This window comes from Canis aureus, chromosome 25, assembly GCF_053574225.1.
Source record: "Canis aureus isolate CA01 chromosome 25, VMU_Caureus_v.1.0, whole genome shotgun sequence".
In the NCBI taxonomy this organism is placed as follows: Eukaryota; Metazoa; Chordata; class Mammalia; order Carnivora; family Canidae; genus Canis; species Canis aureus.
Window position 1 is genome coordinate 34,690,659 of NC_135635.1, and position 25,658 is coordinate 34,716,316.

Consider the following 25,658-nt stretch of genomic DNA (forward strand, 5'->3'; position numbering starts at 1 on the left):
CTGGTGGCACAGTGGTTTAGCGCCGCCTACAGCCCGGGGCCTGATCCTGGAGGCCCCGGATCCAGCCCCACATCGAGCCCCACATCGAGTCCCACATCGAGTCCCACATCAGGCTCCCTGCATGGGGCCTGCTTCTCTCTCTCTCTCTGAATAAATAAATTTAAGAAAAAGAATCTTTCCAGACAATGAGACAAAAAAAGAATTTTATTTCTACCTTAAACACCTAGTTCATATCAGCAGAAAAATTTCTTTAACTATTTTCATCAGCGTCCTCTGTTTGCTGTCATAACTGAAAAAATAACATGTCACCTCAATGATGGGTTCATTGTATAACATCCTAAATCTGAAGCTTCTAAGTGAAGGAAAGGTCTACTTAGTGACTAACGGTACTGTCCTGTGAAGGGACACAAGGAATGTGAACTTTCCTGACCTAGATCCTCAAGTATATCACCCGCAGAAATAAAACGTATTGTTTACATCAGTTTTTTGCTGCAACAGGAAAATTACTCCCATATGAAATCATTGTGGAGTTTCCTTTACTTTGGTAACTCTTAAAAACCAATTATTTGCAACATTATTGTAATTCGGGAGTAAATCATCCTCTGGATGCAACTGGCAAGAGTCAGTTTCACACAAAGGACTTTTGTTCACACCTATTCTCAGTCAACATATGCCTTTGATTAGCTATTGGTTAAAACCAGGACAGCTGTATCAGGCCTAAAATAATAAGCTACAATTGCTTAAGGCTTTAGGTTTGAAAGCTCTTCACACCAACCAGCTGGAGATGTCTAACGTTTGGACCTTTGGCAAGTTAATTATCAGTGGTTTGGTAAAGTTGCATCTGTTGGCAGGTATACAGAGGTGGGGGGTGAGAATGCATGGATCTGAAAACACACTTTTAGGGGCACCTGCGTGGCTCAGTGGTTGAACGTCTGCCTTTGTGATCCCAGTGGGAAGTCTGGAAGTGGGAAGTCTGCCTCTGCCTCTCTCTCATAAATAAATAAATAAAATCTTTTTTTGGAAAGTAAGGAAAGAAGGAAGAAAGGGAGGGAGGGAGGAAGAAGGAAGGGAGATAGAAAGGAAGAAAAAGAAAGAAAGAAGATAGTTCTGTAACCTATGCCCCAGTAGTTCCTTTCCATTCCTTCACTCGACAAATATATTTTAAATATTTACTGAGTACCTATTACATACTAGGTATTATGCTAAATCAGGGGATATGTTTTAATTACTGTGGCAGGCATGGTTATTTTCATTATTAGCCTTACTTATAAAGGGTCAATCCGGGTGGAGTCCGGTGCCTTGGCTAAGGCTTGCCCGGCCTCGTATTCACCTGGAGAACTGCCAACTCTAGTTAAGGACCCTCTGCGCGGCCCGGTGCACACAGGATTCCCAGGAGCAGCCTCGGGCTGAAAGCACCGTGAAATCCTGAGCGGAGAAACGGTGCTCAGGGTGGGAAGGGGAGGGGAGGGGAGGGGAGGGGAGGGGAGGGGAGGGGAGGGAAGCAGACCCGGGCCCAGCGGGGGGAGGCGGACTGTTCTGTCTGGCTCGATTTTCCTCCGGTGACCTCGCGTTCTGAGGCCTCCAGGAGCGGGCGCGGCTGCAGACCTGCGGTCGGTCAACCTGGGGGGGCGGGGGGGGGGGGCGCAGGGGCAGCTGCGGGGCGGGGGCGGGGCGCGGCGGGCGGCTCCTCCCGGGCTCAGCGCGACCGCGGGGCGCCTGGGGCCACCGCTGGGAGGGGCTCCGGGGACCGCGCTCCCAGCGGCGGAGAAGCAGCTCCGGGTTGCGGCAGGAACGTGCCCTTCCCCCCGGCCGACTTTCGGCCGCGGCAACGGAAGCAGGAACTGGCTCAGCGCGCAGGCCGGGGCGGGCGGGAGCCGCGGAGCATCCCTGTCGCCCTCGCCGAGAGCTGCGCGCGGACCGGCCGCTCCCTGCCCGCGAGCGCGGGGCTGTCCTCGCCCAGGTGGGACCCGCGGGGCCCCGGGGCCAGTCGCTGCCAGGTAAAGGCGTCGCCGCGCTCCCCTCCAGGCGGACCGCAGCCCCCCGCGTTTCCTGCGCCCCCCTCTGCCTCTCCCGGAGCGCCCGGGCCCGGGCGGGGGGGGGTGCGGCCGCGGAGCCCTGGGGGCATCTCCAGGCTCGCGCCGCAGCACCTGTCGCAAACGGCATTGGCTCCACGTCGTCATCGGGAGAGGCACGAGAATGCTCAGTAAGCGACATGCATCTCCTCAAAGGAAGGGAGAGAAAACGATTTCCATTATTTGACCCAGTTACGTACAAGTGCATTTTAGTGATGGTAGTAAGCGGGCGTTATGCCCGGGCGCCGCCTCTCTCTCCCACGTGGATCCTTTCCCCCCTCTCTTTCAATAGAATTCAACTTGACTGTGGACCTTTAAGGCCTAAGCCATAATGATTAGAAGAATACCTTTACCTAATAGTTGTTGAGCATCTTTAGCGAGATAAACTCTTCAGTCCCTCTTGCAGTCCAGGCTCTAAAAAGATGCTGCAAAATAAATAAATAAATAAATAAATAATAAAAAGATGCTGCATACAGAAAGCCCAGTTCCTACCCCATGCCCCCGCATAGTTCCGGTTTCTTTGCAAGAATTCAAGGAGACATTCTGTCAAAATCCATTCAAAGTATTGACCTGGTTTTCCTTTTTGGGTCCTGTTTGCTTTCCTTGAGGGCTAGAAAAGAGACTTGCAAAATGTGGCAGCATAAAAAGATAACCTGTGCCAGGGTTCTTAAACTGGAGAATCACAGGTAGTATTTAGAAAGTCTGAGAACTTCAGTGGGAAAATTTATTATTTTAGTAGCCTCAAACTGAAACACAGCATTTCCTCTAGGAGGCACACAGAAGCCACAGCAGAGTCAGAGGCAGCTGTAATTTGCCGCCAGTAAGAATCACGGGTGTTTTCATATCATATTACTTATTACACGGATTTCAAGTATCATGTACATTCAACAGTCCTTCAAAATTATGGCAGTTATTAGGGGAACCTGGGTGGGCCAGCCCATTGGGCCTCTGACTCTTGATTTTGGCTTAGGTCATGATCTCAGGGTTGTGGGATGGAGCCAGGTGGGACTCTCAGAGCATTGAGGAGTCTGCTTGTCCCTCTCCCTCTGCTCTTCCCCCCACATGGGCGCTTGCTCTCTCTCTCTCTCAAATAAATAAATAAAGTCTTCAAAATTATGGCAGTTGTTAGATGCACCACTTGTTCTTTAATAGGCTAATAAAGAATCCCAAAAACAAACAAGGGGTGGTAGAAAAAGGGAGGTGGGTGGGGGTGACTGGGTGGTGGGCACTGGGGGGGGGGCACTTGATGGGATGAGCATTGGGTGTTATGCTATATGTTGGCAAATTGAACACCAATAAAAAAATAAAAATTAAAAAAAAATAAAAAATCCCAAATACCCACAATTATTTCCATTTTTGCTGAAAATGGGTTTAAAATGGGATCTATCTCATAAGAATTGGGAATCTATTGCATTAAGATTCTTGTAAGGATTAAATGACATGACACATGTAAAGTGTTTAGCATAGAAACTGGCACGTGAGAAACATAAATATTATTTGACTTTAAAAAGTTGGACACCAGGACGCCTGAGTGGCTCAGTAGTTGAGCATCAGCCTTTGGCTCAGGGTGAAATCCTGGAGTTTCAGGATCGAGTCTGCATCAGGCTCCCCACGGGGAGTCTACTTCTCCCTCTGCCTATTTCTCTGCCTCTCTCTCTGTGTCTCTCATGAATAAATAAATAAAATCTTTAAAAAAAAGTTGGATACAGCAGCAACGAAGGTATTGGACTTGTTACTATATATAGGTAAATATATGCTTTTTTTTTTTTTTTTTTTTTGCTTTTTCACTCTTCTGTTGTTTTATTACTAACTAAATCTATTTACTTATATTAGGGATCATTCTTATTTTTAAAAAATATTTTAGGGCGGCCCAGGTGGCTCAGCGGTTTAGTGCTATCTTTGGCCCAGGGCATGATCCTGGAGACCTGGGATCGAGTCCCATGTCCAGCTCCCTGCATGAAGCCTGCTTCTCCCTCTGCCTGTCTCTTTCTCTCTGTGTGTGTCTCTCATGAATAAATAAAATCTTTTAAAAAAATTTTATTTTTAAGTTATCTCTACACACAACATGGGGCTCAAACGCACAACCCCGAGATCAAGGATTGCATGCTCCACCAACTGAGCCAGCCAAGCACCTTCTGTATTAGGGATCACTCTTTGTGTTGTACAGTTCTATGGGTTTTGACAAACAAAGACGTGTAACAACCATTACGGTATCATATAGAATAACCTCACTGCTCTAAAAACTTCCGTGTTCCACGTATTCATCCCTTCCTTCCTCTGCCTGATAACCACCAATATTTTTACTGTTGATATAGTTTTGCCTTTTCTAGAACATCATATAGTTGACAAGAAGTCATATATTTCAAACTGGCTTCTTTCACTTAGCAATATGCAATTATGTTTCCTCTGTGTCCTTTTGTGTCTTATTAGCTCATTTTTTATATAGAATAATATTCCATTTTATGAATATACCACATTTTGTTTATCCATTCACCTACTGGTTGTTTCCAGTTTTTGGAGGTGATGTATAAAGCTAAATGTGTATATAGATTTTTGTAGGATTTGGTATTGTCAGCTTTTTGGATTTTAGTCATTCTAACGGGTGTATAGTAGTATCTCATTTTAATTTGCAGCTCCCTAATGACTATAATGTTGAGCACCTTTTCACATGCTTATTTGTCATCTGTGCTATCTCCTTTGGTGATGTTGTGTGTTCAGATACTTTGCCCATTTTTAATTGGGTCATTTTCTGAGGTTTTTTTTTTTTAAGATTTTATTAATTTATTCATGAGAGACACACACAGAGGCAGAGACATAGGCAGAGAGAGAAGCAGGCCCCATGCAGAGCCTGATGTGGGACTCGATCCCGGGACTATAGGATCACGCCCTGGGACGAAGGCAGGCACTCAACCGCTGAGCCACTCAGGTGTCCCCGTTTTCTGAGTTTTAACAATTCTTTGTATATTTTAGCTACTAGTCCTTATCAGATATGTGTTTTGCAAATATTTCTCCCAGTCTGAGGCTAATCTTTTTCTTCTCTTAGTGTCTTGGGCAGAGCAGATGTTTTCATTTTAATGAAATCCAGCCTCAACATTTTTTTCTTTAATGGATTGTGCTTTAGGTATTATATCTAAAGATTTTTCCTATGTTATATTCTAGGAGGTGTTTTCTTTAAAGATTTTTTTCTAAGTAAACTCTGTACCTAACACGGGGCTCAAACTTACAACCCCAAAGATTTTGCTCTACCAATTAACCCGGTAAGAGTCACATGCTCTACCAATTAACCTGCTAAGAGTTTTATAGTTTTACATTTTATATTTAGGTCTTTGATCAATTTTGAATTAATTTTTGTAAACAATGGAAGATTTGTATCTAGATTTATCTTTCTTACAGTAAGATACCTATGGATATCTAGTCATTCTAGCACCATTTTTGAGAAGGCTGTCCTTTCTCCATTGAATTGCCTTTGCTCTTTTGTTAGAGCTCAGTTGATTCATCTATCGTCAACTGACCCAGTAGATCTATGGCTCTATTTCTTGACTTACGATTCTGTTCTATTCTGTTTTTCCTTTCTTTTGGTAGTACCCCATGGTCTTGATTACTATAACTTTATGGTAAGTATTGAAGTTAGGTGGTGTGAATTCTCCAACTCCGTTCTTCTTCAGGACTTTGTTGGCCATTCTGGCCTTTCTGCATTTCCATGTAAACTTTCAAATCAAAACTTTAAGGCATGCCTGGGTGGCTCAGTCAGTTAAGTATCACACACTTGGTTTGGTTCAGGTCACGATCTCAGGGTTGTGAGATTGAGTCCTGCATTGGGCTCTGTGCTCAGTGAGGGGTCTGCTTGAAATTAACTCTCTCCTTCTTCCTCTACCACCCCCCCACGTGTGTGCTCTCTCTCAAATAAATAAATCTTTAAAAAAATCAAAACTTTAAAATTCTTGAGATCCACAAAGTAACTTGCTAGGAACTTTATTGGTATTGCACTGAACCTATAGATCTTCCATCACAGACACTTGTCAGCTTTTAAGCATTGATGGGATAGTATACGTGTTTGTGCTTATTTGTTCTTTACCAAGTTTTTAAGATTGATTTATTTGATAGGGAGAGAGAGTGCACAAAGGGGGGTAGGGGCAGAGAGAGAGGGAATCTCAAGCAGACTCCCTGCTGAGGATGGAGCCCGATGCAAGGCTTGAGCCCATGATCCTGAGATCATGGCCTGAGAAGAAATCAAGAGTTGGATGCTCAACCAGCTGAGCCGCCCAGGTGCTCTTCTTTATTGTTTTTAATGAAAGATTGTCTTGATCTATTATAAAATATATTAAAAGTGAAACATAAACTTGTTTCTGTTTTAGAAATCATGAATTCTTTACATTGACTTGAAGGAAATGAAGTGTATCTTCACTAGATTTATTAAAGGAAACAAAAGTCATTGATGATTTTCTATTTTTGTTCTAGAGAGAAATTCTCTGATCTGTACAATCTTCTTGAAGCAAACTCAGACCAGAGGGAGGATTATCCTTGATGTTTGAAGACTAAGACCAAACTGAAATTTAAAATGTTCTTTAGGGAAGAATGGAGCTTGACTTATACTTTTGTAATAATTTGTTTCCTGACACTAAGGCTGTCCAGCAGTCAAAACTGCCCTACCAAGAGTCTAGAAGATGTTGTCATTGACATCCAGTCATCTCTTTCTAAGGGAATTAGAGGCAATGAACCCATACGTACGTTAACTCAGGAAGACTGCATTAATTCTTGCTGTTCAACAAAAAACATAACAGGTAAGTAATCATCCCTTGGCAACTCTTTATTCCAAGTCTTTTGTGACATCAGTAGCTGGTTGATGTGGTTACGTAATTTATACAAGTGATTCTTTATGGAATAGAAATGTGGGTGAAAAAATCACTGGCAAAATATTCCACAAGTGTATCCTTCCCTCCCCTAAGCTGGGTCAAAGTTACTGAGGAGTGTGTCTGTATATTACCCAGGTGTCTGATTAGAAAAAGGTTGAGAACCACTGGTGTTATGTTCTAATGGGTATCTAAGATGTTTTCAATATCTTAGAAACAAAAGTCCTTAAGGGATATGGGAAGTTGTTTGGTCTAACTCATTCATGTGACACAGAGGGAAACAGAGGCCCACAAGTTTGAACCATACCTTTGCATATTTCAAGTTTCAGACCTATGACTTGAAGAGAAACAGTGAAACAGTGATCATTTTTCAGTTATGATCCTAATTCCCTAAATGAGAAATAAATGAATAAACAACAACAACAACAAAAACCACACAAAATTTAATGAGCACCAAATGCCTTTCTGGATGCTGGAGACAAAAAAAAAAATGAATAAGATGAAAAAAATGAATAAGATGGACAAGGTCAGGCAGCCCGGGTGGCCCAGCAGTTTGGTGCCGCCTTTAGCCCGGGGTGTGATCCTGGAGACCCGGGATCGAGTCCCACGTTGGGCTCCCTGCATGGAGCCTGCTTCTCCCTCTGCCTCTCTCTCTCTCTGTCGTGAATAAATAAATAAAATTTAAAAATAGGTTAAAAAAAAAAAAAAGATGGACAAGGTCTTGCCACTGAGGAGCCTAGTGAACACTGGACTAATGGTTCTTACCTCACTTATTAGCCAACAAATCATATCTTTTCTCTTATATCTTTACTTTCTTTTCTTTCTATAATGGGTATAGTATAGTAAGAAATATATGTATATAATCTTTGTTCCTGATTCCTGGCACAGAGCTCCTAAAAGCTTTGCAACTTCCTAAGCATAGGAACTTTTTTTGTTATTCATTATAAGCCCCTTTCAACCACAGCTGGGTTTACACTAATGAGATGACTCCTGGTAGCTTCAGGATGGGTATTGGTCACTATAAAGACCAAGGCTTGATTAGAAGTTTGGAACCTTCAGCCCTACCCCCACCTCCAAGTAGAGGAGAGTGGCTGGAGATTGCATTCAGTCACCAATGCCAATGATTTAATCAATTATGCCCACATAATGAAATCTCCAAAAATTCCTGAAATGATAGTTTTAGGGAGCTTCCAATTGGCAAACACATCCATGTGTCCAGAAGGGTTATGCATTCCAGCTCCACTGGGACAGAAGCTCCTGCACTCAGGACCCTTCTAGACCTTGCCCTTTTACCCTTCATCTGGCTATTCGTTTGCATCTTTTATAATAAACTGTAAGGGTAAGTATAGCCTTTTCCTGAGTTCTGTAAGTAGTTCTAACAAATTATCAAACCTGAGGTAGGGGATTGTGGGAACCAGAATTTATAGCCAAACTGAGCAGAAGTAAGAGTAATCTAGGACCTGATACTTTTTTTTTTTTTTTTTAAGATTTTGTTTATTCATGAGAGACACAGAGAGAGAGGCAGAGACACAGGCAGAGGGAGAAGCAGGCTCCTCACAGGGAGACTGATGCAGAACTCGATCCCCGGACCAGGATCACACCCTGAGCCAAAGGCAGATACTCAACCACTGAGCCACGGAGGCATCCCAGGACCTGATACTTTTTATTATTATTATTATTTGAGAGAGAGAGAGAGAGAGAGAGAAGAGAGCAGGAGCCAGGGGAGGGCAGCAGGAGAGGGAGAAGAAGAAACAGACTCCCTGCTGAGTGGGGAGCCCACACAGGCCTCAATCCTAGGACTCAGAGATGATGACCTGAACCTAAGTCAGATGCTTAACCAGGACTCCAAGATCATGACCTGAGCAGAAGCCAGACTCTTAACCAACTGAGCCACCCAGGTGCTCCCACTTTCACCCCCCACCTCCAGGACCTGATACTTTTGACTAGCATCTAAATGAGGACAATCTTATGGGACTGAGCCCTTAAACCCATGGAGTCTGATACTAACTCTAATTTGTTTAGCGTAAGAATTGAGTTGAATTGAATTGAATTTTAAGACAATCAGGTGGAGAATTAGTGTGGAAATTATACCATGTATTTGATGTCAGGAAGAAAAAAAACCAAAAACCTCCAGTGGTCTTCTCAAACTTGGCAGTATGTTTTTGGACATTCTTAACGGTATGATTTATGGAAATTCCAGAGATTTAATTTAAATTTCGTTTTTCTTTAAATGTAATCAACATTTATATGAAATAGAAAATCATCGGCAAATGGGACTGAATGCTTTGTGAGTGCCTACTGGTAATACAGGAAACCTTGCATTTTTTTTCAGTTCCATAATGGGTGTTTAGTAAGAAATGAGGGTTTCCTGCCTTATTATACAAACAAAATTACTGTCACTGCTTTTCTGTAAGCAGAGGTAATTGTGGGTCTCATTTAATGGGTCTCAGACTTTTTCCTCATTTATTGAGCAGTGGTCTTTAATTGCTTAGGGCTCAAAAAAGCACTTTGATAATTTGCTTGTAGCCACAGATTCTAGAAAAATGCCTATAAGTACAAAGGACACAAGATTTTTACATACAACTTGCATGAGGGGAGGGCTTAAGGACCCTCCCTTTTACCTATGTGCCCCGCAAAAATGGTATTGTAGAATTATCCCATTTCTGGGAAGGGAAAAGCCTAAAGTGCCTTTTTTGTTGCCTGGGTGGTAGAGAGAGATATGATAAGACCTCTGCAGAAGTTCACCAAGTCTTATTTCCAAAAGTGGAAGTCAAGGTTGATCCTAACCATTGCCTGATTTAAAGACATGGTGCTGATGGCCAATTATGCAGGGTTTCTTTCCCCAGCTTTACTGAGATACATTTGGCATATAACATTGTGTAAACTTAAGATATGTGATGTGATGTGATGATTTGATGCATGTATGTGTTATGAAACAATTACCAAAACAAGGTTATTTAGTACATGATTAAGTGTGTGTGTGGTGAGAAAGAGCATGAATTTTTAATAATTAGCCTATATGCTTTTTAACCTTCATCCTGATCAGAGGTGTACTGATCCTTCAAGGGTCAGAGGCCAAGAAGTGTGACTGTACTAGATTGAGGCCAAAACCAACCGTAGGCCATGATGAATAGAAAGAATAATAATATTGGGCATAAGAGGAAGAGAAAAAGAAGCCAGAAATAAAAGTTAGAGTGAAAAGCCAGAAAGGAAGGAAAATAAAGAAGCAGAAATGATAAAGACGAGTAGCAATGTGAAGGAAAAAAAAATCAAAAGAAGAATGGTATTGATAAAAGTAAAAAATAGACTTTGTGTTCCATAAACTACTCAGATCCTTTGTGGAAGGAAGCATGATAGTTTGATGCTGAATTTAGTGATTCTCCCCAAGAAAGCCAGACTCATGTCTTCATAGGTGTCTGAGATAGGTGTCTGCCTTTGGGATAGGAGAAATTCATGAAATCATTAACTTAGATCCATTTAAGTCCCAATTCAGTTGTGGGTTGTGTAAAGATGGTAAAATCAGTATTTCTGTGTATGTTTTGATGGATATTTTAGCAAATGGAAGGCTTATATAAAGAATTAAGTGTACTATTTAAAGTAGGTTTTGCCAGGGGCTCCTGGGTGGCTCAGTGGTTGAGCATCTGCCTTTGGCTCAGGGCGTGATCCTGGGGTCCTGGGTTCGAGTCCCACATCGGGCTCCCCAAAGGGAGCCTGCTTCTCCCTCTGCCTATCTCTCTGCCCCTCTGGTTCTCTCAGGAATAAATAAATAAAATCTTTTAAAAAAATAAAATAGGTTTTGCCAGAATTACCTTAATTCAGATTTTTAAACCCAGTGTCTTTACAAATTGCTTTACGTGACTAAGGAAGAGGAAATGAATCAGCGGTCAGCAAGCAAGTGAATAATATGAACAAAGGTGTTTGTGTTGGACAGCAGAATAAATAATTGCCTACTCTTTAGAATATCCTATTTCAACATAATGCTTACAAAGCCTTTCATTGCAGGAGACAAAGCATGTAACTTGATGATCTTCGACACTCGAAAAACAGCTAGACAACCCAACTGCTACCTATTTTTCTGTCCCAGTGAGGAAGCCTGTCCGCTGAAACCAGCTAAAGGACTTATGACTTACAGGATACTTAGAGGTAATAAAAACTTTGTTCTTTTTCTTTGGCAATTGGAATTATTTAAGGACGTGGTTCCTGTGAAAGATTTTCTACCAAAGATCTAAGTAAAACTACCAAAAGTGGTCATAAATATAGAGGCACACCAGAAAACTCTCATGATTTAAGGTTCAGTTTAGTTTAAACTTTAGTTTAAACTTTAGTTCAAGTTTCCAATGAAAGATGTCTGAATGTTAGTATTTTGTGTTGTGTCGCTTTTGTTTTTACCTCCCTGAGATAAAAGGCACACAGACCTTTCATGACAACATTTTGAAACGCCTCTTTAGAACGATGTTAAACAACACTGGAATAAGATCTCCAGGGCCCAGGGAGATTGTTTTCAAAGACCTATGTGGGTGTATAAAATTCCAGTATATTTGTCTTTAGGTTCCAATTATTTTATAATAACATTATCTGAAATCAAACACTCTGGAGCTTATTACCCAGACTTGGAGGGAAGTTCATTCAAGAAGTATTTACTGTGCATCTACCATGTGCCAAATTCTGTGCCAGGCATTGGAAATATAGTCTTCCTACTAAGCATATTTGTTCAGAATACAGAAAATAAACAACTGAAGAATAATATAATTATTTGAAAGACACCTGGGTGGTTCAGTGTTTGAACGCCTGCCTTTGGCTCAGGTTGTGATCCCAGGCTCCTGGGATCAAGTCCCGCATCAGGCTCCCCAAAGGGAGCCTGCTTCTCCCTCTGCCTATGTCTCTGCCTCTCTCTCTGTGTCTCTCATGAATAAATAAAATCTTAAAAAAAAAAAAAATATATATATATATATATATATAATTATTTGAGTATGTCTTGGTGAGATTTTGGCTTGTTGGTTTTTCAGGAAGAAATGCTTTGGTATCAAATTTCCTTTTATTTAAACTGTAGAAAGTTTTTGTCATTACACCCTTGGCTATCAGTAGTTTTCTATTAGTTTATTTACTCAATAAACAACAGATGTTATTTAGCATCTCCTATTTGCCAGACATTTTTTTCTGCCCTAAGAACACAAAAATATAACAGTAAACGTGAAAAACAAGGTCCTTACCTCTGGAACTTATGTTTTAGGAGAGAGACAGTAACCGTCATAAATAAATAATCAAGGAAAAGTAGTCACTAGTGCTGTGCAGATGAGCAAAGACGATGTAATAGATGATCACGAGTGGACCCTCTTGATTAGGTGATCAGAGGAAGCATCTGTGATGAAGTAACCCCTCAACTGAGATTTGAACAATAAAAAGATCTGGGAAGACCTTCAGGCAGAGGAAATAGCCCATTCCAATATCCTAAGGCAGAATGGTTTTGGAGTGTTTGAAGAACAAACACCCCAGTCCCAGCTGGCTGACTCATAGTGAACCTCATAAAGAGTGAAATGCAACAGGTTTGAAAAGCACAGAGATCACATAAAGCTTTGCAAACCAGGGTAGGAAGTTCTTATTTGAGGTGTGTAAATGGGAAGCCCTTGGAAGTTTTTGAGCAGGCACTCAGGTAATGTGTTTTCAAGGTAATTTCTCAAAGCTCACTGCGACTGTTCTACTGGGGGTAGACAGCAATGCAGCAGCAAGAGAAGTGGATAGGAAGTGGGGGCAAGATCCAAGTGAATGACCATGGCATTATGGATTGGGGAGGTGGCAGAGGAGGTAGAGAGAAATCAATATACAGATGTTTCAGAGGTAGCATTCACAGGCCTTGCCAGTGGTGTGGAGGATGACAACAGGGAGGAGAGAAGCACTGAAGTTGAATCCTAGTTTTTGACTTGAGTGTCTACATGGATGTTGTTGGCATCATCTACTGAGCTGGGAAAGGTTTATGGAGACTGGTTTTAGGGTTGGGACAGGGAATGCAATCAAGGGTTCTATTGACTGTATTATGTGTGAGGTACTTTGGGGAATGATACTGCCCAGGCACCCTGGGCAGAGACTGCTTTGTCTCCTGGGTGAGCTTGTGTCTGAGTTTTGGTTAATGAACCAGATGCATCAAGCATTTCCTTAAGCAGAGGCATAAAGCACAAATTATTTGTGCACATTCTTCCTAAGTAGTGATATAAACCCAAGTATAAGAAAACTTGCACAAGGTACAAAGTTTCAGTTTTGCAAGATGAAGAAAGTTCTGGAGATGAATGAGGCTGATGGTTGCAGAGCAAAGTAATTATACTCACAAAGAGAGTGATAAATTGCAGGAACAATAATGTAAAATAACATACATGTACAATGTAAAATAATGATTTTTAAAAAACACTAAGCATAGAACAAATTAGGCTTCTTAAAACAATCAAGACCAGGGTGCCTCGGTGGCTCATCAGGCTAAGCATCTACCTTTGGTCTCTGGTCATGGTCACAAGGTCCTGGGATTGAGTCCCTGCATCAAGGTCCCTGCTCTGCAGGGAGAGCCTGCTTCTTCCTCTCCCTCTGTCTGCTGATCCCTCTGCTCGTGCTCTCTCTGTCTCTGTCAAATAAATAAATAAAAATCTTAAAAAAACACAACACTTAAGACCTTACTTTCTGTGAACGGTGTCTTTTCTTGACCTTTTGGGGCTTCAGTGGCTAGGATGGCTGCCCCCGATCTGTGTGGCTCCTTCACTTCATGCCCATATATATTTCATCTTGGCTAAAAACTTTGGAGGCTACAGTGTGGTGTTGATACTTCTTGCTGTTCCTCTTTGATCACCTGGAATATTGCATTAGACAGCCAAGAGTGGTATCTAGCAGGAAATGGATATTCCCACTCTTAGTTTCCAAAGTGGTCAGGGCTCAAGACATTGATTGGAATACTTGGTCTTCTCTTTCTGGAATTCCCATAATATGGAAGTTGGACCATCATGTTCTGCCTCTGTTATCCCTTCTCACTACCTCTTCATTCTGTCCCTTCTTCCATTATCAGTGTGCTTCCCTATGTGTGGCTCCTGTTTCATAATCAAAGCACAGTATTGTGAAAATTATAGGTAATTTACTCCAGTAATTCTACTTCCATAAAACCTAAAGACACAAAGCTAAAACAAGAAAAAGCTATTGGTTTGAAGCTGTTTATTGCATAATTAGTTTAAGGAGTGAAAAACTAGAAGCAGCATAAATGTCCAATTGCCAGAGAATGGTTGGGTGTATAATATGATGGATCCACTTGAAATAATAGGATGCAAATATTTAAAAATAAGGTTGAGTACATAAATAAGCAAAATTTAAGGTGAAAAACACCCAGTTGTTTTTCAATGACATGAAAAAATTTAACTTTAAGGTATATGTAAGGTATAAATGTGAATAGTTGTTGGGACACAATGATAAAAATTATAGTTGAATTTGTTTTATAATTTTCATAATACTCTGTAGTATTGTTGCTTTTATAATGCATGTGTCAAAAAGGGAGTGTGTGGTAAAGATTCTCTCCAATATAAATGGGAGATAAGGGAACTTGGCATGTATGTAAACCTTTCCAACAGGGGGGTGTGAAGGTAGTAAGGGGAATTAGAATCAAACAGTTCCTGTGGCAGCCACCAAGGGGCGCCATCAGTCCAGAGCCCAGATCAATATCTCAGAGCCCAGGGCACCAACCCTGGACCTAGTAGTGTGCAGCTGACTTTATATCTACAGGATGTTTACAATTTATGTTTGTAATTCTATTTATGATCTGCCCGTGTTGATAGATTAAGATTCCCCATGAAAATAAATTATCTGCTTCCTGTTTAGAGAGAATTTTGTTTTTTATTTTTATTTTTTTAGAGAGAGAGAGAGAGAGAAATTAAATAGATATTTCTTTGGTGGTTTGTTTTCAGATGAACTGCATTTCCTATATCTGGTTAATATTTACAGACCAAAAGTTTGAAAGATGACAGAGCACTGTGTTCATTCTATTAAACCATTGTAACTTGGCATTATCTTTTTTTTTTTTTTTTCCCCCAGCTTTGTGGTATGTCATTTCTACCAAGGACTAGAGTAGGGGACCTCAGGGAGAGAATCAATTGGGAGTCTGTTTGCTCAGTTGGTTTTCAAGTAATAGTTAGCCCTTAAGTTTTTTATTTCATGAAGTCACTTGAAAATGAACTCAAAAGAGATATTGAGGGAACCCGGCTGTTTCAGAGTCCCCTCTAGCTCATCTATGCATGAGAGAGGAAAGGTACCACACCCCAATGGCAAACATCAGTGGGTGAGGTGAATGGAGCAGGTGTAGAGGATCCCTGGGTGGTTCTAAGATCTTTGCCAATAGATGAATCTTATCAAGAAATGGGACTAGCCCTAGCCTTGTTTTCTTTATGAGCTTGTGTTCTTGAGAAAGAAAGCAGCTGTTTTGGTCATTCTTGTCAATGGCTTTAAATTCTGAGTTCGTATACATCACAGAGCATTTTCTTAACTGGTCTTTTTTTTTGAAACTTTATTATTTTTTTAAAGATTTTATTTGTTTATTCATGAGAGACACACACACACACACAGAGGCAGAAACATAGGCAGGCTCCATGCAGGGATCCTGATGTGGGACTCAACTCTGGGACTCCAGGATGAGGACCTGAGCTGAAGGCAGACGCAACCGCTGAGCCATCCAGGTGTCCCCCTTTTTTTTTTTAACTTTAAAATAAAATATGTTGAGTCCTGTTCTTTTTTTTTTTTCTTTTAAGATTTTATTTATTTATTTATTTATTCATGAGAGACAGAGGCAGAGACATAGGCAGAGGAAGAAGCAGGCTTCCTTTGGGGAACCCAATGCAGGACTCAATCTCTAGACCCCAGGACCACGACCCTAGCCAAAGGCAGATGCTCAACCACTGAGCCACCCAGGCATCCCAGTCTTGTTCTTTTTTACCAAATATCTGATACTATCTAAAAATATATGTGCTAAAAAAAAATATATATATATATATATATATATATATATATATATAGGTGCTGTTTATCTCATGGTGATGTTATATCTGTAAATGTGGTATAACCTGCAGCAGAAACTCTTTTCTTCAGCATTGTCAGGGGAGAGAGGAATTTCAATCATCCAAATTCTATTCTGGAGTAAAGCACTGTATCCTAGAGAAGATGTCTGCAAACTTTTTCTCTTGAGGGCAAAATGACAAGTATTTTAGACTTTCCAGACCAGTATTTTAGGCTTTGTGGGCCTTATGCAATCTGTTGTACCTACTCACCTCTGTCCTTATAGTATGTAGTACCCACAAACAATGTATAAAAAAATGGTTACATGCCAATAAAACTTTATTTGTGGACACTGAATTGTGAATTTTATGTAATTGTCATGTGTCACAAAATATTATCCTTTGATTTTTGTTGGCCATTTAAAAATGTAGATCCTAGCTCACAAGCCATACGAAGAGAAATAGCTAGCCAGGTTTGGCCCTTGGGTCATAATTTGCTCATCTCTGTCCTAGATGGATTAATAAGTTATAGTTTTTTTTTTTTAAGATTTTATTGATTTATTCATGAGAGACACACAAAGAGAGGCAGGGACATAGCCAGAGGGAGAAGCAGGCTCCCTCTGGGGAGCCTGATGTGGAACTCAATCCCAGGACCCCAGGATCATGCCCTGACCCGAAGGCAGACACTCAACCACTGAGCCACCCAAGTGCCCTTTATTTATTTTAGAGCACACATTTGCAGGCATGCAGGGGTAAGGGCAGATGCAGAGGGAAAGAGAGAATCTCAAGCAGACTCTGTCCTGAGCCCTACACGGGACTCCATCTCATGACCCTGAGATCATAACCTGAGCCAAAGTCAAAGGTCAGCTGCTTAACAGACTGAGCCACCCAGGCACCCTGGTAAGTGACAGTTAAGGGACCTCTTTGTAGTGTGGAGCTTAGAGTAGTCAAACATATTACAAATCTGAGGCTGCCTCTGGATCTGTTCGTTAGCAGAGATGCGAGGAGAGTCTAGTTCAGAAACCGGCATTGAGAGGAGTTCAAGAAGAGAAGAGGAAAGAGAACAGGAAAGAATGAACCCATAAACACTATGGAATTCCTTTTCTTCCTTCCTTGTGTTTTCTGCAGTTTAAATCTAAGTGAGGTGATTAGCCAAGTAGCGACAGCGTGATACAGAGCCATTTGACTGATCATTCCCTGCCCCTAATGGCTCCATAAAGCCTTTCCAGTTTGGGTGGTGATGAACGGTGTGTGAGATGAAGGGCACGATTCTGAGCTTGCTCTTCCCCCTTGAGGAGGATCTGAGGCTGGTTCCCCCGCAGCAGCACTCAGAACTGTGTGATTTTCTGCTCTTTCTTGTCAGCACTGTGGCCATCCTAATTTCAAATATTGGTTCCATTGTCCTCAGACTCTAATAAGACATTGGCTCTGAAATTTTAATCTTTGAGGGTCAGAATGAAATCTCTCAAATTGCCTTCCTCCCCAGAGTGTGGTGCTGAAACCTGTTTTTTGGTTGGAAAATGTCATCAGCCTTCTGCCGCGGCCTTGGGCTCTGTGCCCCAGGAGGCCAGACCTCCCTTCCTGGCATCCTCCTCCTCCTCCTCCTCTTCCTCCTTCTCCTCCACTGTTGCAGGCAAATGTCTGGGATTCTGTGTCCTCCCTTGTTGCCTAAGGCCCCTACTACTACTGTTCTTGCCTGTGGGCCACCCTTGCTGTGATATCTCTCCTTGGTGATTGTCAGTTTCTGGGCTGTCATGACAGTCTCAGGGAGCCCCCTCTCTGCCAGTCCTCCTCCTGCTGTGTCACCCTGGCACAGCTCTCTTCCCTGGCCTTAGCCCCTTACACCTAACCTCCTGCTGCTGGGTCCTGAGCTCCTCTTCGCTCCCTTGCTCTGCTCCTCCCACCTCTTCCTGAACTCGCCTGGTCCTCCTCCACACATTTCTCCTCTGTCCCATCCCTCTAGAAATAAACCACAGCATCTGGTAGAGAGGCAGTGTCATCAGATTCTGATTTAGCAATTTGTATTTTTCCATTTTGCGCAAGTTTCTATGAAATGTCAAGTTTCAACAGTTTGGGGGATTTACTGAACTAGCTGTTTGTCCTTTTTTTTTTTTTTTTTTTTTTTAACCTGCCTTGGCATGAAATATTTAAGTCTCCTTTTAATTTTCTTTACATCTTTCAGAGTTTCCAACTGTGGCCAGAACTAACTCGCCAAGCCCAGAGTTAACCCGAGAAGATTCTCTCATCCATGGCCAGTCTTCAAGGAGAATCCCTCCCACAACCCCTGCTGTGACAGGTTATTCAAAGCCCGCTGATAGCTTCTGGAGAGATGCATTTTCTCAGAAGTTGGGATCCTCAGATCATTTGGAGAAACTAGTGAAGATCGGTCAAGCGAGTACATTGTTCCCTGTTTATAAAGAAAAAGGCCATCCTCAGAGTTCACAGTCTGCCTCCAAACAAAAAATAGCTCATCCACTGCCTAAGCATGTGACAACACTCCCCACAACAGTGCCCATTGCCTCTCTGCCTACCACCTCTGCCCCTCCAAAGCCTGCATTTGCCTCTCTGCCTACCACCTCTGCCCCTCCAAAGCCCCCAACCACCAACGCTCCCATGATACCTTCCATGACTTCTGAACCAGAAGTGGCCACCTCAGCTCCATCCCTAGCCCTGGGCAAGTCTCAGCCCCCCACAATCCTCTTGTCTACAATTTTGACAAGTGCTGTGGTCACACCCAAAGCTAGACAAGCTACAGCAGCAGTTTCAAACACTGTCTCTGAGGCACCCATGGACTGGAAGAGCCCCCCAGAAACTGTGACCTTTCGAGAAATTTCCATTCTAACTTCAGACACAGAGGCTGCCTCTAACCCTCCTACACTTTCTTTGTCAGCTGTGGATTTTTCTGCTACTACACTGCCTACATCAAATGTGGATTCTTCTGCTACAAATAAAGCTGCTTCCCAGAAGGATGAGAAGGCCAAACCAGGGGGTTCCTCCCTGAACAGTGTTCCAGAAAGTCAACACGGCCTTCCATTTGAAAAATGGCTCCTCGTTGGAACCCTACTCTTTGGTGTTCTGTTCCTAGCCATAGGCCTTGTCCTCTTGGGGAGAATGTTCTCAGAATCCCTCCGCAGGAGACGTTATTCGAGACTTGATTATTTGATCAATGGGATTTATGTTGACATCTAAGGAGGGAACTAGATATCTTTTCATTCGTGTAGTTACTAGTAGCCCAAATGCAGGACTCTGTTGACTCGCCCATTTTAGCAGGATTTCTGAAGTGTTTTGAAGACAAATGCCCCCTACCATTTTTATTTTTTGCTTGGTTTTTGAAGACAAAGGGAGAAAGGAAACAAATTAGGTAATTTGAGTGATCTATCTCTAAAATATTCACTGAAAACAAAGCTCTACCTAAAGTAATAAAGCATAATTGGCATATAAATTCAAAAATGACTGGCTTTTTGCAAGGAAAAGTGGTTATGACTTTTAGGCTCCAGTTCATTAACATTTCTGGTTCCAGATAAAGTCAACTGTTTATGATATTAATTCTAACGGGTTTACTTTCCTTTTTATATGAATTCCAATAAAACTTATTCCAGATGTATTTCCTTCCAATTAAATATTTGAATAAATCTTTTGTTACTCAGTAATGTTCTTATAAGTGACACATCCAGCTGGATAACTTTCAATTTATTCCCACCAGCAAAATGATTAAATGATGAAAATATGCGTTCTAAGTTAAAATTAACCCCCCTCCCCTTTTCCCTCAGTGAGTAAAGAGGTTCCTTTGGGACAATTCTAGCAGAAGATTAGCCTACATGGAGACAGTGATAAATAGCCAAATCTACTTCGAGTCCATTCTAATTAACTACCTCCCCCCCACACACACACATAAAAGTAGTATAGGAATTTTCAAAACTTCATCAAGTTTAGAACATAACAATGATATTTATAAATCCTTAACCTAAATTTCACCGACAGTCAATTTTGGCTTCATTTAGAACAACATTGGAAATAACAGGTAACACTTGACATTGCTGTTAAATGATTACCATGCTGTAATTTTTATGTGCACTAAAATTTTTTATTTATTTTTAATCCCAGTAGAGTTATACAGTTTCAGGTGTACAATAAGTATGCTGTAATTTTTATTGATTATTGATATGTCTGAGAAATGGCTTTTAATAAAAAGAGTTTGCCCAATGAGCTACAGTGAGGTATCTAAGGATCCAGGAAACTGCCTGGGTCAGTTTGACACTTCAGTCTCTGGGCTTCAGTTTGCTCCTCTGCAAAACAGGAAGTTGTCCCTTTCTAGAGTCCAGGGTTTTTAGATAGAAATAGAACTCAGGGATGTACTTCACACAGTGAGCACTAGAGGGCGGTAGCTGGTTAATAAGTATAGCAATGAGGACAAACGTAGGAAATGACTGAAACAGGCTTTTCTCCTGTTTCCTCCTTACCTCCTCCTTCTGCTCCCCTCTCCTGGACACACACACACACACACACACACACACACACGCACGCTCACCAGTTTACACTAAGCTCATAAAGCTCATTAAGAGGTAAGCTGGTCTAGTGAAAATACTACTTTTCATATATTTTCCATCTTAACAGCTTGACACAAATCTCCAAGGGGTTTACATAAGCTTTAAGTAGGTTGAATAAATAAAACCTTGAATCAATTTAATTTAACAAGTATTTATTGAATATCCACATGTAGGGCAGAATCAGATTAGTAACTAAGTACCTTGGAATTTTGAAATTTCTCTTCTCTTGGTTAACAGAATTGGGTAGTGGGAATAAGGCTTTCTTGTGGGTGTTTGTAATAAGAGTTTTCTTCTGGTTCTTTCGTAGCTCTCTGTCCACCTGACTGCATTGCATTCTTCCTGGTGAGGGAGAAACTTGAGCAGGAGCCTAGATGAGGGATGCTCTGGGCCCAAACTCTGGCAGTGAGAGTGGGGAGTGGACTCCAGGGGCACAGCTGGGTTTAAGACCTACTTCTCAGGAGGGGAGAGTAGCTCTTCTCACTTAGCTCTCCCTGCTTATTACCCCTGTTCGAGTGCCGGGGACCTGCTGCAAATGTCAGTGAAGGAGAAGGAAGCCTGCCTATGTTTTCTTGTAAGTAACTTGAACAGTGACTAGCCTGGCCAGCCTTTTAGACAAGGTAAATGGAATTATGAGCCCCCTCCTTTGGTTTGTGTGAAGGGAAGGTGAGCCTCGAAGAAGCAAGAATATTAGGAAGGACCCCCTGCTCAACAATATCCTTTTTCCATATTTTACTATCAGGACACTTACCTGGGTTAAAAAGCCATTCTTAAAAAAGCTGATGACCTCTAGAAGGGTGAAGCCTATGGCTGACTCACTCTGAATAAATACTTCTACATTCTTGTTTCTCAATTACCCCTGGCCTGAGTGAGGCATCCTTGAAACTCTTTGGTTCCCAGACTTTGGTAGGCACTACAGGTTATCCATGCAACAGCCAGCCTCAATTCCACTTTGGCCTCATTTGTTGTAGGTTAGAAGTGTCAGATTCTTACCCAGCCTCTTTGAAGTTAGGGGTGGGCCTGTGGCCCAGTTCTAGCTGAAAGGGAACCTCCTGGAGGTTTCTAGGAAAGATTCTCCTACTTGATAAGTAAGGGCTGCACAAAGAAAGTCCCTTTTCCTTCCAACCCCTTCTTCCCTGCTTGGAATGCTGATCATGTACGGTTTGATACTTGGAACTACTGCAGCCTTTCTGCCACCACGAGGGGAGAAATCACTAACAAGCTGAGCATGGCAAAGTGGGATATGGGAAGAATCTGGTCTTTGATCACTTGGTTATCAAGCAACAGCACCAGCTCTGGAACTGCCCACTTCAAATCTTGTTCTGTGAAAAGCCTCTAACATTTGTACCGTTTTTAGTTGAGTATTTTATTACTTATTAATGGTGATAGCAAATACTTATAAGGTACTTGACGATGTGCCAGGCACCCTTTTACATTTACGGACTCATTTCATTCCTACAACAGGCTCGTGAAAAACTTCTTATTTTGCAAGCCAGGAAACTGAAACATAGGGAGGTTTAAGTGCCTTGCCTAAGGTCACTTGTCCAGGTAATCTGGCTCCAGCATTCCCACTTTACCTTCTTTTAACTGGAAATAATGTGCAGTATAACCAAAAGAGAGGTTTGCAATAAATGAGACATATTCTAGATAACAGCTTTTAAGTGGTATTGAACTGAACTGTTCAGAACTATTTAAAGAGATTTTTTTAAAGATTTGATTTATTTATTTAGAGAGGGGTACACACAAGTGGGGGAAGGGACAGAGGAAGAGAATCCTCAAGCAGACTCCCCACTGAGTGAGGAGCTGACTCGGAGCTTGATCCCATCACCCATGAGATCATGACGTGAGCTGAAACCAAGAATTGGACACTTAACAGACTGAACCACCCAGTTAGCCCCTTAAAGAGCTTTTATTTTATTTTTTTATTATGACAGACATAGAGGGGCGGGGTGGGAGGCAGAGACACAGGCAGAGGGAGAAGCAGGCTCCACACAGGGAGCTGGATGTGGGACTCGATCCTGGGTCTCCAGGATCACACCCCGGGCCGAAGGCAGGCGCTAAACCACAAAGCCACCTGGGCTGCCCCTTAAAGAGCTTTTAAATGGTGCTTTACCTTGAGCCCAAAGCATGGCAGTTAGGATTAGTGGTCTCATTCTGGGGTAGGCTTTGTCCATTTTTTCAGCTGCTGACATCCTGTCTTCTTGTTTGGTCACTGACCACCTATGCCCATGTCAATGTCCACTCGTTCCTCAGGAGTGCACTGGACTAGAGAACTCAGCCTGTTCTGTGTTCTTCCATCTCAAGTGACAACCACCAGCCACCCAGTCTCCCTTGTATTGAGCAACTCCAAAATCACACTCTATTTCTGCCTCTCCCTCAGGCTCCACATCCAGTGTGGTTTTTTAAAAGATTTTATTTATTTATTCATGAGAGATATATAGAGAGAGGCAGAGACATAGGAAGAGGGAGAAGCAGGCTCCCCACAAGGAGCCGGATGTGGGACTCGATCCTGCATCCCGGGATCATGCCCTGAGCCACCCAGGGGCCCCTCCACATCCGGTGTTTACCACATATTCTCTCTTCTCTTTCAGAAATGCTTCTCAAAGTCAGCCTTTCCCACTGCCACCTCCTATTTGGTCTCCTAATCTGTTTTTCCTAACTTCCAAGTTACTCCCTCCACACCACCTCCTGTTACCTTAAAACCACAATACGCATGGACACACGCGCACATACACACACATACACACACACGGAGCACCTGGCTGGCTCAGTCGGTGGAGCATGTGACTCTTGATCCCAAGCCCCACGTTGGGTGTAGAGATTACTTAAAAATAAAATCTTGGGATGCCTGGGTGGCTCAGCTGGTTAAGTATCCGACTCTTGATTTCAGCCTGGGTCATGTTCTCAGGGACATGGGATTGAGCCCTGCGTTGGGCTCCATACTGGGCATGGAACCTGCTTAAGATTCTCTCTCTTCTCCCTCTGCCCCTCCCCACCACCTGCTCATGCCTGTGTACCGTCTCTAAATCAATCAATCAATCACTCACTCAATCGATCAAATCTTTTTTAAAAAAGATAAAAGCACAACACACAATTCATCACGCACTACACCTCTGTGCGCTCCCCTCTCCTCTGTGCGCTCCTCCCAGGGAGGGGAGTATAACAAGGCTCCTTGTGTTCTGGCCCTAAACCATCTCCGTCCATCTACCTTTCCTCCCACAAAATCTGGGCTGCAGCTACACATCTCTCTTTACTATTTCTCGAATGTGCCAGGCACTCTCATCAAGCATGCTATTCCCTCTGCTCATAAATACCCTTCTCTTTCTTCACCTGGCAAGTTTCCACTTATCTCTCAAGACTCAGCTCAAACATCACCTCCACTACAGTCTTCCCAGAGTTTCCCAGGAGAGGATTATTCCTCCCAGATTTTTGGCATGGCTGTTGATTTATACCATTAGCAAGACATTGCATATAACGTATCAGTTTATATATTCCACCACTGGACTGATGTGCTAGAGAGAAATGTTATTCTGATTCCCCCATACTTAACACTGGGCCCGACACATAGTAGATACACGATAAATGATCATGTGTGAACTTTAAAGCCTGCTTGTTACAGTTCATTCCTTTCAGCACAGGACAGTAATGTGATCGGCTGTACATGCAACAGCTTCTATATCATGAAGAGAAAACCCAGTCAATACCCCACTTACATGCCTTTTTTAGGAGAATGGGATCCAATCCAGGTATACAACATTGAAGTATACATGCTTTTGTTTTAACTAAGACCATGTGTTTGGATAAGCATTCTGATTTTGTTTATTTCTCTCCTTAAAGTTGAGGTAGTGCACTCCGCCTGGAGAGAGGGTGAGATAATAGAATTTGTCTTTGTGTTCTTATAATTCTGGCTAATTTTAAAGCTAACTTTTAGAGTACTTCTACAATCCACAATCAGACTCAGAATCTAAGTTATCTGTCCCCAAATTATGATGTTGATTAGCAAAAGAGTCAAAACTGAAATCAAGAGCTCCAGCCTTCAGATTCAATATTTTCTCCACCACACTGAACTACTGCCAGCAGGATATGTCCCTATAGAAATTATGCATCTAATATCACACTCACCCAGATGTTAAGGAGGGGGAGGTCCAATTAAAAAAAAAAAAAAGATTTTATTTTTAAGTAAACCCTGCACCCAACATAGGACTCAAACTCACGACCCCAAGATCAAGAGTTACACATTCTACCGACTAAGCCAGCGAGGCACCCCAAGGGAGCAGTGTCCCATTTTGAGTTTGAATCTCATTGTATATAATGCAATTTATAATTTCTTTTTAAAAATATTTTATTTATTTATTCATGAGAGACACAGAGAGAGGTAGAGACATAGGCAGAGGGAGAAGCAGGCTTTCCACGGGGAGCCTGATGTGGGACTCGATCCCAGGACCCCGGGATCACAACCTGAGCCAAAGGCAGACACTCAACTTATAATTTCTTTAGTAATATTTGTTTTTCATCTTTTCTCAATGGAAAATATCCTTTTACATTTAAATAATAGAAAATAAGGACACATAAGACTTGCTAAAGACTAAACTCTGTCTCAATGATTATATTAAAATACTGTCTTTATTAAGGGCCAACAAAATTACCTATGCAACCTTTTGTTTTCATCTTTTTGTATGGACAATTTGTCTTCCCAGCAATACTGAAAAGTGCCTAGAAGATTAGCACTTCATCTTGCATTTCTTTTTATCTGTTAGTGTCATTTATTTTTTGCCACCTGTGGCTAGAGCTCATGCCTATTTTTTTTTTCTCACCAAGTCCTAATTACAGTGCATTAAAGGATAAGAAAAATACAGTTCAGAGAATTGAAGGGCTTGCCCAACCTTGTCCTGCACCTCTCCATCCTTGTTTTTTTTACTGTGACAACTCCTGCTGGGCTGTTCATTGAAGAGGTGATCAGTAAGCATCTGTTACTTGTAATGTCTTGTAGACTTCTAAATCCTAAGGTTTTCAGCCTTTCTTTTTCTGAGATGAAAGGAACCCCAGAGGCAGTTAGACAAAAATGATAAAAATTAGGAATGGTGGTGGGCTCTTCCATAGTTCTGGCCTGTGCTACCACCATCCGTCTTGCACTTCTCTCCTCTCCTCCCAGCACCACCTCAACTCCTCAGGCCCTGAGACGCA

At 42.1% G+C, this 25,658-nt stretch overlaps 2 protein-coding genes across 6 annotated transcripts in view; one reads left to right on the plus strand and one right to left on the minus strand.

The window, feature by feature from the left end:
* The window catches only part of BORCS5 (BLOC-1 related complex subunit 5), a 109,830-nt gene extending 102,954 nt beyond the window's left edge, over positions 1-6,876 (minus strand). Inside the window, exons 1-2 of the mRNA XM_077871032.1 lie at positions 6,801-6,876; positions 2,426-2,497 (exon numbers count right to left, since the gene is read on the minus strand). The gene's annotated coding sequence lies outside the window, so the exon portion shown is untranslated. The remainder of the gene's footprint in view (positions 1-2,425; positions 2,498-6,800) is intronic.
* Positions 1,321-19,576, plus strand: MANSC1 (MANSC domain containing 1). 5 transcript variants are annotated; one of them, XM_077871026.1, is made up of 4 exons: positions 1,321-1,440; positions 6,531-6,853; positions 10,925-11,065; positions 18,113-19,576. In XM_077871026.1, the coding sequence occupies exons 2-4, from the start codon at positions 6,631-6,633 to the stop codon at positions 19,117-19,119; spliced, it is 1,371 nt and encodes a 456-aa protein (XP_077727152.1). In that variant the 5' UTR covers positions 1,321-1,440; positions 6,531-6,630; the 3' UTR covers positions 19,120-19,576. The 5 variants fall into 5 exon arrangements, with proteins under 5 accessions (XP_077727152.1, XP_077727154.1, XP_077727151.1 ...); XM_077871028.1 differs by lacking the exon at positions 1,321-1,440 and adding an exon at positions 1,816-1,960; XM_077871025.1 differs by lacking the exon at positions 1,321-1,440 and adding an exon at positions 1,839-1,997.
* The last annotated feature ends 6,082 nt before the right edge of the window (positions 19,577-25,658 follow it).